The sequence below is a fragment of the Nanorana parkeri genome, unplaced genomic scaffold, assembly GCF_000935625.1.
Source record: "Nanorana parkeri isolate BGI_ZX_2015 unplaced genomic scaffold, ASM93562v1 scaffold156, whole genome shotgun sequence".
Lineage (NCBI taxonomy): Eukaryota > Metazoa > Chordata > Amphibia > Anura > Dicroglossidae > Nanorana > Nanorana parkeri.
The window spans coordinates 360,446-374,628 of NW_017306424.1; the positions used below are offsets into that span (position 1 = coordinate 360,446).

Genomic DNA, 14,183 nt, shown 5'->3' on the forward strand with positions numbered 1-14,183 from the left:
TTTTTTTTAACTTAAAAATGTTATTTTATTTATTTAATTATATCAAGCAGATTTTGTGAATTAATCTCACTGTTACTGCATGATAAATTAATAAATTTTTGGTTATTATCAGGCTGCTTCAAACTTCAGAACAGCCGATAATAAGTTAGTGACACTGATCCTGCAGCAGTTCAGGATTCAGCTGTTACTAAATGTTTTCTGATTGTTGCAACAACGATCAGCAAACAAACATTCTTCTTCCAGGAATAGATACATTGTAGGAATAGACACATTTTGTATCTATTCATGAAAGAAAAAAAAAAAGCCAGTATAGCTTGAGAGAGATATCTCTCGATCTATACGAGCTGTCAGAATGCCGGCAAAAGCCGGCATCTGTGTCCGCTTTGCTTTGACTCTCAGACACCCGATATTAAGGTATCGGGTGTCTGAAAAAGGTTAACCCTTTCATTAATGAATGCCTCTGTAGTAAGGGCATCCATTAATGAATGTTAAAAGCTGATTCTCAGCGATTAACAGCCCTCTAAAGCAGCAAATAACTCGTCACGTACAGTGTACGTGACAAGTCATTTGGTCCCTTTGTGGCTGGACGTACAGTGTACGTCTCCCGTCACGAAGGGGTTAAAAGCAATTATAATTTATCTGACTCCTCCCCTTTCTAAAACCATTTCTACAAATATGGCACGTAGAGAAACACCCCTGCACTGCAAGGGTTAAGTGCTCGTTTATGTCTAGTTCAAAAATAACCCTAGGATCCTCATACGATGCTCCGAGCCAGCCGGCTGTGACTTTACTCCAGCCTTTCTCCTCCTCCTCTGCAGCGATAGTATGTCCCTCCGCGTCCTATACACAGTGTATAGAATGTGATGACTCAGGGACCTTAGACCACTGCTGGAAGGGGGAGAAAGGCTCCGTCGGCTGGCTCGGAGGATCAGGGAATTATAACCTTTTTTTCCCTTCACCCTAGGCAAAAACGAGCAGTTACTCTTTGCAGTGTGGGGGTAGCCCCACTATAAGGGTTAGTAAAAATTTTAACCCGGAGTTCTACTTTAAATGCTGGCTTTGATGCAGCAGTGTTAAAAGTGCTGGGAATGTTGAGTATAAGTGGTGTTGGTACAGAGGGTGCAATTGGACTAGCAAGAGACTAAGTTACTTTATAAACATGAAACATTTTAAAATAGTACTGATCCACAACCAGTGCTGATTCAATATAATCTGTGATTTTAAAGCATTTCTTCTCCTTATGATAATCCTGAGTTTGTTTTTTCTTTTTAGGTGCATAGATATTCAGCAAAGCAATGAAGTAGAGAGGACGCAGGCACTTCGACTAGTCAGAAAGGTGCAGTACATACCTCATTTTTCCTTCTTTAATTGTAAAAGCCCAGTTCTAGAAAACCACATTTTTTCTTCAGTGACTCACCCTGACCCCAATTAGCTGGTGGGAGACTCCATGGCTTGCAGCTGAATGTAAACAGAGGGGTTGGGGATGATGGCTGACATCACCACCCAAATATGTCATTGGCCGCATTTACTGGCGCTTTAAAGTTTTAAATCCATTTGGCTACCATAAGGTTCCGAGCTTGCTGGGAAGTTCGAGGCAGCCTCGTGGGGATCTCATGGTGGCAGTTTGCAGTTCTGCCCTCACTTCTCGTCCCCCTTCCTGCCGCCCTCACTTCTCGTCCCCCTTCCTGCCGCCCTCACTTCTCGTCCCCCTTCCTGCCGCCCTCACTTCTCGTCCCCCTTCCTGCCGCCCTCACTTCTCGTCCCCCTTCCTGCCGCCCTCACTTCTCGTCCCCCTTCCTGCCGCCCTCACTTCTCGTCCCCCTTCCTGCCGCCCGCACTTCTCGTCCCCCTTCCTGCCGCCCGCACCCACGAGACGCCATGCATGGCCCCGGTGAGGCAATACTCATCTAGCTTCATATTATTCTGCATTGTTGTACAATGTATTGCTGGGATTTGTAGTCTCTCTAAAGCTTTGGAGTCAGTGGCAGAACTGCCAGGGTCACAGCGGTCGCATCTGCAACCGAGCAATGGCGCTCTACTGTTGTCCTAAATCATTAGTTTGTATTGTTTTAGAAAAACTGTCACATGACGCCAAAAAAAAAAAAGTATCGGTAACTATGCACTGAAAGTTTCGACCCACAAAAATGGTACTATGGCCAATATGTTGATAGAAAAAAAAAAGGCTCAAAATGCGGTGCATTCCCAGCTTCTCTCCTCCCTGCTGGATGCTGGCTGCAAGCTTCGGTCTGTGTCCCCTCTGCTCTTCCATGCCTGTGTTGGCAAATGCAGCGGGGATCAGAGGGGACACAGCCAATCTAGCTGCCGGCCCTCAGCGGAGGGGAGAGAAGCTGTCATTGTCAGCTGGGAGGAGGAGAGCAGAACAGTTCAGGGTGGAGAGCGGGGAGGATCAGCAAATATATGAAATATTTGCTAATCCTTCAATGTACTGCTCAAACATCGGAGTGATCACACCGATGTTTGTAAATAACTGAGGACATAGTATTTAGTTAGTGTTACTGTGTCCCCAATTATGAATGGATAGGAAGTGTGCAACATCACTTCCTGTTCATTCATGATTGTGGTCATAGTAACTGATACTATCTTTATGAATGGACAGGAACACTTAGTATAGAGGATTCGTGTTCATTCATAACAGGTGCTGCAGAAAAAGAGATTGTGTCAATCTTTTTTTCTATGTCAAAAGGGAAATGTTTAGACCCCTAATATTTCCCCAAATCCCTAACAGTAAAGTAAAAAAAAAAATTGAAATAAATAAAAAATATAGATAGATAGATAGATACACATACATTCATACGGTGCACCGTAATTAAATTTTGAAACCAAAAAGTAAAAGAATGTCCGAAAATTATTTTTTAACCTTTTTTTATTTTCTTTTTAAGTATTGTTGTTTCCTAAACTTTTTTTTTTTTTAAATGTTTTTATTTTTTTACTTTACTTTTAGGGGTTTCTGGGAAATATTGTGGGCCTAAACAGACCCCTGATATTTCCCTTTTAAAATAGAAAAAGAGATTGAGGAGACAGTCCTCTCTTTATTCTCGTATCTGTTATTCTGCAGCCCCTGTTATCAATGATAAGGAAGCCTCTATACTGAGTGTTCATTCATAACTTGTGAATCAATCATGAATGAACAGGAGGGGATGTAGATCACTTCCCATTCATTCATAATTTGGGACATAGTAAACATACTCTGTCCTCAATTTTTTCCAAGCAGTTAGCGATCAGCTGATCGCTGACTGCTTATACCCGCTCTCCATCCTGGCTCGCTGTCACAGGAGGCAATGCAGGAGGTGCGGAGAGGAGAGCTCGGTCTCATTTGACAACTGATGCACCACCTCCTGTGACAGCTGTCTTCGCCCCCATACTGCTGCTCTCCATCCTGATCTGTCACAGGAGGCTGAGCGTGGCAGTGAGTGAGCTCAGCCTTCTGTGACATCATGGCTCACAGCGCTCTCCTCCCCGCTCAGCCGCCTGACCCTTTTCTCTCTTCCCTGCTGGACGCATGCATCCCTATATATATATTATTGTAAATGCAAAACCAACTTTTTTAAGCCCAATGTTATAAAAACAAACCTGTTGATGAATGGCAGTAGCTGCTCTTCTTTTTTTTTTTTTTTTTTTTTTGGGAATTAGGAGGTTTTCTTCTTCTGAGATTCCGCAGTCATTTCGGTTTATTGATGTTTGGTAGTTATGGCTCCACGTACTATAAATCTCTAGTTTCCTGGGGCAGATCCTATCTTTCACTTGGTGTGTTTGACAAGCATGCTGTAGCCATTTCAAATAGTTTTAAAATGAAAGCATTTGATATTGTTGATGAGGCCGGTGTATAATCTGTCGCTTTGGATGTGGGAAATCTGGTCAGCGTGCTTCATCAGTGCAGCATGTCTGGAACTCGACAAACATTCTTTGTTTCATACATATGCACCAAAACAGAACTTGCTTTGGTTGCACATCTACAGTCATCTGTTGACTATATAAACACAGTCTGTAACGCTGCCATTCTGTATGCGTGTGCATGTCCTCGCTTGACTTCTGCTCGTGACCCATTAGATCAAGCAAATTCTTGGGGTGGGATGTAAAGCTGAACCCGAGTATTCTGCAAAACGAATGCATTCTCCAGCAGCAGCTAGAGCCCCTTGTTTTCTCATAGGATACATGTGTACTACCACTCTTGCTGATGTAGTCAGCACTCTATGATTAGCACTTTCCTTTTTTACCTTTAGACAGCCCGTGTGTGTGTAATGTTTAGTTTTCTTCTTTGCTGTCACAAAATTATTATTAGTAGTACTATTTTTAGTCGTAGGATTACATGTATATTCATCAATTTTGTTTTATTTATGTTTTTGCTTTTTTAATTTTTTTTAATGTTTTAAAAAACATTTTGCTCAATCCTTCATTTCACACTAAAGTAAGCTTGTGTTTTCTCAAAGTTGCTGCGTTGTCTTTTGCCGGCTGAGGTCAGTGAAGCTCTAAACCAGAGGTAGCCAAACTCTGGCCCTCCAGCTGTGGTGAAACATCAAATCCCATGATGCATGTCTCTCCGGCAGTAATGTCTGTGGCTGTCAGAATCTTGCAATGCCTCATGGGATTTGTAGTTCCACAGCTGGAGGGCTGGAGTTTGGCTATCCCTGCTCTAAACGTTGATAGGGCAGTGTTCAGTTATATCAGAGCAAGCTGGAGTTTGTATATTAGAATACCCCACGTTGTGCAGCTTCCAGGGGATTTCGTGATTATATGTAATGTTCTGTTCAGGCACTTTTAGGTGCTAGTTTAGTAACTTTGAGAAGAAAGCAGGAGTACTGGTAGCATACTGATCCCAGTACTCCATTCCACTATGTGCCATTCTCCAACACAGTGTTTTATAATAAGGGCAAAAATATCGGAGTTGATCATCAGACCAGATAACTCTGTTGCTGTGTCTTCCACATACCTTTTGGCAAACTGAAAATGGGATTTGATATTTGTTTTGGCCCTTTTCCACCACTTGTCCATATAGTCCAGCTTTCTGGAGCCCCAGATTATAGTTGTCCAATGGACAGTTTCTACTGTCTCAGCTTCAGGTTCTTCAGTGCTTCTACTGGGCTCTTGGTTGCCTCTTGGACTAATTCTCTTCCTACACAATCTCTTAACTTTGAAGGAGGGCCATTCTCAGGCAGAATTATAGTTTTGTCATGTTAAAAAGAAAAAAAAATGTTTGGCTTTACTTTCCTTGTAATAATAACCCAAACTTTGAAACCATCTGAGTATCATTATATACCATTCTGAAAATTCCATTAATATTAATTTCCCCCCACCCCCGAATGGTCTGTAATAGTACTCCGGGGGTTTTAAAGTTTAGGTTATTTTTAAAAGGGAAGTAAAGCCAAACTTTTTTGGGTCTCAGAAGTACATTGGCCCAAAGTCAGCAAGTTAGCATCTAGCGGGCTACTGCCCTGCAGCTGGGAACAAGTCTGACAATATTGTTGGGATCCACCCTGCTACCTGATTGACAGCTGGCACTGCCTCTTTGGAGCCAGAGCCATGTGTTCCCACCTCCTCCCTGTGTGTCCTTCCAATGAGTACTGGAGGAACAGAGAGGGGAGGGGAAGTCCCTGCGGGGAGCGGTGACTGAAGTCACCGCTCTCTTCAGGGTGAAGCCGTGAGCTGAGTGATCACTCATCTGCGGAGCTGCAATGTCCCATGCTGGCTCAAAATATTGGGACGAGTACATTTTACTCTCCCAATAGTTCTCCTTTAATACCCATGTCAAGCTTGTTTTTATAGCTCCTTGGTCTTCATTATGCAGATTTATATTTTAACATACATCTGTTTTGAGATCATGTGACACTTTAATTTCATTTTTCCATTTAACTAATTATGCACCAGAGCTTATTCAGGGGGTCACAGCAATGAATGTGAATAAACATTCAATCAAAACTTTTTGAGTATTTTTATTTGAGAATTGGAAAACTCTGCAGTTTTTCAACATTATATACATTACATACAATTGTGTGTAGGTGAGTGGCATAACATCTCATTTAAACCCATTTTAAAATGTTGGTCATAACTTTTCAAAATGTGAAAAGTCAAAGGGGGTAAATATTTACGGAAACTAGAAAAATAAAACCTCACCCCATCATGCATCCTGGTCATCCACTTTCTGTGCTCTGATAACTCTCTTCCAGAGTAGATATCTTAGAAACTGCAAAAGCAGCACACAATGCTCTTCCAAATGTTATTCCACATGCATCTGTACAAAGAAAAAACATCCACTGACGCGTTTCTGCCTTACACCGCCTTAGTCATAGCTGTGACTGTCAGAAAATGAACTTCAGCACTGATGCGCCATTGTCTTGCTTACAGTGCCTGTGTATACAATCCTTAGTGCTGGACCATACTCTGGGCAATTTTCTAGCAACTTCAGCCGGTGTTTGAGCTCGAGAACAATGAAACGTTCAAGGCATCCTACCATTAACTGTTGTTATATGTATTCAGAAGGCGTGTGGATAGGTTGTCTTGACCCAATTGCAATTTGTGTGTGTGTGTGTGTGTGTCCAGCCCTTGGGGGAGGTACACACAAGCGCTGCTACTCCTTTAGCATCAAGGTTATGTCCTTGGTATTGGACAATGCTGCAGTGCTCTCCTGAGCCCCCAGGAGCAGGCATGTGCTCTGGATAGCCATTCAGGGCAGGCAAAGGTGCAGTCTGGTTTCTGTTCCCTTCATTAAACACTCGGGTACAATTAGCTATCAGTGCACAAAGCAGTACTCTGTGCTGATGTATTTGATCGATTAATGACAACAGGCAGGAAAATAACTACATAGGAGAGACATCAACATCCCAATCAAAATGCACTGTATGTAAATAGTAATGTGTTCCTTTACCTCTACTAATGTTAAAATGTATCATATGCCACTCCTTTTTAGATTGTAAGCTCTCGCAGACAGGGTCCTCCTAACCATCTTGTTTTGAATTATTTTGTAATATCTTCCTCATATTGTAAAGCACTGTGCAAGCTGTTGACGCTATATAAATCCAGGATCGTGATAAGTACTCCCTTTTTTAGGTAAATCTCCAAGTTCCTATGTGCTGCTTTCCTAGCACACCATTTGCAGTTTCCTTTCCATACCTCTTCTGTAAAGTAATGCTTCCATAGAGATAAAATCTAAGTGTATTGGAGTAAGCACTGAATGCTAATCTGGGTTGACATCAGCTAATCTGTGTTCCTGAGGCTGCCAACAACTGTGCTTATGTAATCCTTTGCTTGTGTTTTGCAGATGATTACTGTGAATGCTTCCTTATTCCCTAGTTCTATAACCAATTCCTTGATAGCAGTCGGAAATGATGGCCTTCAGGAGAGGGACAGAATGGTTCGTGCCTGTATCGCAATCATCTGTGAACTAGGTGAGGTTGATGATCTCCTGTTGGAAAGGAAGGAGAAAGCCAACACAACCGCTGCTTGTGTTTGCCGTGTTTTATAGGGAAAACCAGTCTTAAAGTCCATTTCCACCTTTGCAGAGGTATTTTTTTTAAGTGTACATGGAGCTGACTTATGCAGTTGCTGTATATAAACATTATATATAAACATATATATTTTTGTCCTCTTCAACGCCTCATGGCTTTTTTTTTTTTTTTTAAATGGCCACCTCTGTGCTCTGCAAGCAGTCTGTGTAAATTAACACAGTTCATTAGTAATTAGTAATGAATTAGTAACACTTGTTTACAATCCGACTCCAGTGTCAAATTGAGTTTCTTGTGGAGAAAATGTTAAATTTGTAGGACTCAGGCCTACTAAAAAGTCAATAAAAATACATTAAGGAAGCCAGAAATGTGAATCATAAAAATGTACACACATGTACATCATCACTGCACCTCTGCATCACCACAATAACTACCAATCACTTACAAAGGTGGAAATGCGCTTTAAATTTAGATTTGGAGGGAATGCTTTTCTGTCCATTATCGAAGTGCAGACCGGACTTCACTCCACAGTTGAAGCATCTTTTTGTAGCAACAACTGCTTGCAGGTTTCTGACCTCCTGATCCTTCAGTAGGTTACTGCTTTGCTGTTTGCAGTAGTATATGGAATAACCTTATTGAACTGCCAATGAGCTTTAACTGAACAACCTAATATGTGTCTGGCTTTGAACAAGTAGACTTGTCAGGTCCAAAACGATTTTGGACATTGTGGTGTCTGAGTGCGGTGTCATTTTATATTTAATGATATAAAGCAGAGACACCGGCACTCCAAATTTGCAAAATACGTCTATTTATTGACGTGCATCGTGGTAAAAAACAACTAACATTTCGGGGTCACAAAGGATCCCCTTCATCAGGTAAAACATAGTGATGTATTGGGGTCACAAAGGATCCCCTTCATCAGGTAAAACATACATCACTGTATGTTTTACCTGATGAAGGGGATCCTTTGTGACCCCGAAACGTTCGTTGTTTTTTACCACGATGCAATTTATTGACGTGCATCGTGGTAAAAAACAACTAACATTTCGGGGTCACAAAGGATCCCCTTCATCAGGTAAAACATAGTGATGTATTGGGGTCACAAAGGATCCCCTTCATCAGGTAAAACATACATCACTGTATGTTTTACCTGATGAAGGGGATCCTTTGTGACCCCGAAACGTTTGTTGTTTTTTACCACGATGCACGTCAATAAATAGACGTATTTTGCAAATTTGGAGTGCTGGTGTCTCTGCTTTATCTCACGATTGTTACGGCAGCCACCCGTTGATTACCGCATCACCCAATTCTTGAAGGGATTTACGCGGTCAGGAGTGCGATTGGGCCATGGATTATCTATTTTATATTTAATGCTGCCCCTGTGGTGTCATTCAATTCCAGTCCCTGGCTGTGTATATAACCGCCGACCTTCCTGAATTGGCATTTTGACTGTCCATGACCAGAGTGGAAAGCAGAGGTCCTGGTAGGGATCTACCAGATGTTTTTTTTTTTTTTTTTTTTTCTTTAAGTGTATATTTTTGAATTTGTATTATTGTGAAGAGCATCTGAAGGTAATTTTTAGAGATTTATGGCTTAGATTGTGGCAGTCTATGCGCAAGGTAGCGCATGCAGGTTAGCTGCTGAAAAAAGATCAAACACATGATAGGCATTGGTCTGCTTGTGGGAACAAGACCTTGTTCTGTAAAACCCACTATCATTATGATGTCATTCCTGAATAGGAATATATAGAAAATGCACTCCATAATAAGGTGCCTAGGTTATCACACAGCTAATACTGCAGCTCCTGAAATAAGCTAATTAAAAAAAGGCAATTATTTATGTGGATGCTTAGTGAGGCACTGACTGCACTTTATTTACCAGCAGGTACTTCCTATAATAATTGGTGTTTTTCTTTGTTCTTGATCCAGCACTTCAGAATCCAGAAGTTGTGGCGCTTAGAGGTGGTCTCAGTACGATCCTGAAAAATGTGATCGACTGCCAGTTAAGCCGAATAAACGAGGCTCTCATCACCACAGTCTTGCACCTTCTTAATCATCCAAAGACCAGACAATATGTGCGAGCTGATGTTGAATTAGAGGTAGGTGCCACTCTGTTTATGACTTGTGCTGACTTGTTGCTGTGCTATTCAGCTTCTCAAGGAATATTAACATCTACTAATAGCTAGGTCGCATATTTCTAGAGGGCAATGGTCAGTACTTTTCCAAGACCATTATGGTGGAATTTTGTCTCACCTCTTAAGTAAAAACTTTAATTTTTTGTTTAATGTATTGAATCCTTAGATATACTTTGATTACTGACTTGCTGCATGTGGTAGTTTATTGAAATGTCAGCGAGGACTAGCTGAATCATGCAACATGTGTCTAACTTTAAGCATCTGTATTTTTAAAGTGGAATTGTCAGATCCTAAACATGTAAGCTAACAATACTGGTTAATTTACAGGTGTTTACAAGCACCTGACCTCAATCCCTTCGAAATGCTCTAATGTTATCTAAAGCAAGGCTTTAAAAAAAAATTTGCGAGTCACCTTCTAGCTTTGTAAATTCACTATTATGTGTACTCTAGTGGTACAATATCTACTTGCAGTGTACATTTGTAGCACCTTTTAGGCCTGGTTCACACCTGGGCGTTTTACAGCGCGTAGAGACGCGCTGTAAAACGCTCAGCATGTGAAAACCAATAATTGCCTATGGGCATGGTTCCCACCTGGGCGTATTTTAGCGCGTAGGAGCGCGCTGAAAAACGCCCTATGCCCAAAGAAGTACAGGAGCTTCTTTGGGGCGTTTCCATTGGTATTCCCGAGTGTGGATCGGGGTTAACAAAGCGGTAACCCTGGACCACACTCGGGAATACAGCGTACAGGTCTTGCCTTGTCTGCGATCCCCGCTGTGTCCTCCGGCGGCTGCAGACTTCCGGGTTCCGTCCTTTGCGAGCAGCCGCGTCGCAGGGTGGCAGAGCCGGCAGGAAGTTTGAAAGTGAATTTTTTTTTTTTTAAATATAGAAGATAAGGAAAAAAAGAAATCATACCGTTAGTGAAACGCATGTTTCACTAAACGGAAAAAACGTGCTGAAAAAACGCGAAAAAAACAAGCTGAAAAACGAGCAGAAAAAATACGCTCAGGTGTGAACCCAGCCTTGGAGCTTGTTCACACCAAGTGCGGAGCAGATGCAGAGCAGTTACAGAACACATCAAAAATGCATCCAATGGTATTTTGGGCCTCTAGTTCACACAACAGCATTTAGTTCCAGAGCATGTGGAAAAACTGCAGCATGCCCTATTTTTTCTGCTCTGGAACGCACCAAAACGCATGCAAACACAAAACATGCAAATGCTGTAGAACGCACTGGACTACACCTGAAAGCCCATTTTAGGCTATAGAAACACAGACCGGAACACATCAAAACGCACTGCATATGCAGAAACTCCTAAAGATCTGGTCCGGATTTGGTGTAAACAAGCCTTTAGCAGTTTTTATGTGGCTCATGCGCATGTTGTGATGCTGGTACATGACTGAATGACGATTGGAAAATGCTAAGATGAAAATGGAACTACATCTATCATCTAAACGTGTATAAACGGTATCATTTTGCTTGCATAACGTTCTAATTTTTGTTTACTTTAATTTTTAGCAAATTTTAGCGCCATACACAGACTTTCACTACAGGCACAATCCAGACACAGCAGAAGGACAGCTCAAGTAAGTGGATACAGTTTTATTTTATCGTGTTTATAAAGCATTATTGTTTTGCATTGTACAGTGTCTGCTCAACCATTGGCACCTACCACTGTCCCTATGGAGCTGAGCGTTCAGTGTCCTTTATTATAGACACAAACCGAGCAAAGGGAAAGGGATCATGGAAATTCTTGCAGACACGGGAAATACCAACAAATCACTATGATGACCCGGCATGGTGATCTTCTTATACTTAGAAGTCCTAATTAAAATACAGATATTCTGTGGGCACACTTTATTATGGTCTGTTCCACATAGAACTCATTTTTTAGATGCGAGTTTTGCTGTTGCATTTCTGATGAGTTTTAGAGCTCTTTTAAACTTTGTTTGTCAAGATTTTCTACCTCCCCTCCTTGAATGTGATTGCACCAATTATAAAAGCAAATACGCCACCAACCCCGAACAGGTTCAGGCAGAATTGTTATTTTAAAGTTACAATTCTCTAATTTCTTAGCCATTGTAAAACTTGTCAGGAACCAGATCACTTCAAGTGACACTAAACTCAGGAGTTAAATCTCAAAAATGCAGTCACATACCTTACCTATTAACAATAATGTATCTTATTTGTGTATCACTCGGCTGTAGATCCTCAAATCATCTCTGAATTGGTGCTGACACTGTCCTTCCTTCTGGAGGGGGGCTACTATTGTTCCCCATGGTCCCTGTGTGTGTTGTAAAGTAGTCACCGCTCCAAGCTCACTCCCGTGATGGACTACAACCTCAGTACAAATTAGTAAACTAAACCTGAGATTATAGTCCATCACAGGAGGGAGCTTGGAGGGAACAATAGTAGCCCCCCTGCAGAAGGAAGGACAGTGTCAGCACCAATTGTTAGTGTTTACATACACTTCAAACCTTCTGTTGCCTATATTTCTTTTATCTTTCTTGAATCGTTTTGATGTGCTTTTTATCCACTGAAGGTAACCTCTGCTGATGTATTCTCTTTTCCCACCCTGTGCTTAGTTTAAATAGCCCTGGTTTCTGGCAGGCTGACGTTTAATCTGCTATTATTTTGCCCCTCCTGGTATTGCTTACTGAAAACATCACAGCACCCTGCCTCTATACTCCTCAAGAGTCATCAGCCCTGGTGCAAGCAGTGGTCTGGCTTTTGAGAGGAGTTATGCAAATATCAAACTGCTTTGGTTGGTAGGTGTCAGCCTGGAGGATTGGTCATTCCATTGCAGGCTGCATTTGCACGCAGACCGCCCTAGGTAACGTGTCCACATGCCATGATTGTAAAGACTCCAATCCAACGAATGAAAGGGCCAGGTACACATGCTGGGGGATCAAGCAGGCTCTTTCTGACTCTCTGGCTCTATCTTGCTGCAGCTTCTATTGCACGCTGTGAGAAGTTCACTCGTAAAAGTAAGATGAGAAAAGGCTGAAAAGCTGCAATCTGTAATGTCTTACATGCATTTAGTGATCTTGCTGCCTGTATTTTCCCAGCCCTGTGTTGATGTTTTGTTGGTGTTCTGCTTTTCTGTAATGGGAACAGTTTTGTCTGGTAATTATTCAATAATTTCCTGTTGCATCAGATGATGTTATATCGCCTTTAGTGCTGTGATTCCTCACCATGAGGTGTTGCCTTGTCATTAAATGTGGCACACCGCTGATGAGGTGTTAGATACAGTGTTAACACAACATTGTGTCTTCCAGACCTCTGTCAGAAACCTCTACTGGCAAAGAAAATTTCCTCTGTTTTTTTTAATCTTTTTTTGTCTACATTTGATTTTGCTTTTCTTTACTCTGTTTCTTCCTTTTTAATGTGCTAATTACAGGTAATTAAAGGAGAACTATGAGATGAGTGATTTCCACTCACCTCATAGTTCTAAGCCGACCTGTAACAATGAGACTGTCACAGGTCGGCTCAGTAGATCGGGAGGTGAGCGAACACATACCAGGTTCGCTCACCTCTCGAGAGCCGTGACACAAGCTGACTAGCGGAACGGACGGGGGAGGGGGCGGGTAGAGCTGGCTCTGCCTCTAGATAGGCAGAGCCAGCTGTCACTCACGCAGCTGGGCGGATCCAGACAGAATTGTCGGGATCCACTTAAGCTGCGGTGTTTCAGTATACTGCGAGCTACTGCTCGCGGTATACTGAGCCTACGGTGACGGGAGGACGCTAGTTTGTGCCTTAACCCCATAGTTCTCCTTTTAAACCTGCAGGAAGGAAGCACAGAGATAAGAACAGTGCCATTCATTTTAATGTCACAGATCCCACTGATCTTGCATTTAAATTGCATTTATAATGTGCATGTGTGAATGGAGTCGTGTCTGTTTTTGTGAAGTTCTTTTTCATCTTCTGCTAATAACAGTTATCTGTGCTATTAAAAGCCCGGAACATTCAGCACAACCCTACGGGACCTAACCTCCTTCTTAGAGTACCATGTTACCTTGTTACACTTCAAAGATTTTCTGCTGTTCAGCCAAATGAACAACATATGGAAGAATGAATGAAAATACATATAAAATTAAGCCTTGCATGGAAAAAACATACCTGAGCATATTTGACAGGGGTAGGCAAGTTGGGCACTCCAGCTTTGGTGAAACTACAAATACCATCATGGATCTGGGAGTCATGCCTGTGACTGTCAGTCTTGCAGAGCCTCATGGGACTCCATAGCTGGAGTGCCAACTTTGCCTACCCCTGATATTTCACCTTATATAAATAATGGGAGTTCATTCCAAATTTCCCATAACGTCTTCCAGGACAGCATCACGAGATGGAATCTCCTCCCCCACACACAAAACCCATTACAGTCAAAATTCACTCTGCTGAACCAAGACCAGATGCATTTTGACTGGTTGATGTTGGTTATTGCATTTGGAGCATATCTAAACCCAAACACTCAAATCAAACATGTTTCTGCAATTAAATGTTTTTTTGTTTTTTTAAATATGTCCTTTCAAATAAATTCTTACCAGCAAGGATACTTCTTGTCCTGGGGTGACGGCACTTAGTCAGCTCAGTTG

At 41.9% G+C, this 14,183-nt stretch overlaps 1 protein-coding gene across 1 annotated transcript in view; it reads left to right on the forward strand.

The window, feature by feature from the left end:
• The window catches only part of RICTOR (RPTOR independent companion of MTOR complex 2), a 144,975-nt gene that overhangs the window by 71,190 nt on the left and 59,602 nt on the right, over positions 1–14,183 (forward strand). The window contains exons 6-9 of the mRNA XM_018554400.1: positions 1,270–1,336; positions 7,274–7,400; positions 9,386–9,555; positions 11,107–11,174. Of these exons, the coding sequence (XP_018409902.1) occupies positions 1,270–1,336; positions 7,274–7,400; positions 9,386–9,555; positions 11,107–11,174 (432 nt within the window). The remainder of the gene's footprint in view (positions 1–1,269; positions 1,337–7,273; positions 7,401–9,385; positions 9,556–11,106; positions 11,175–14,183) is intronic.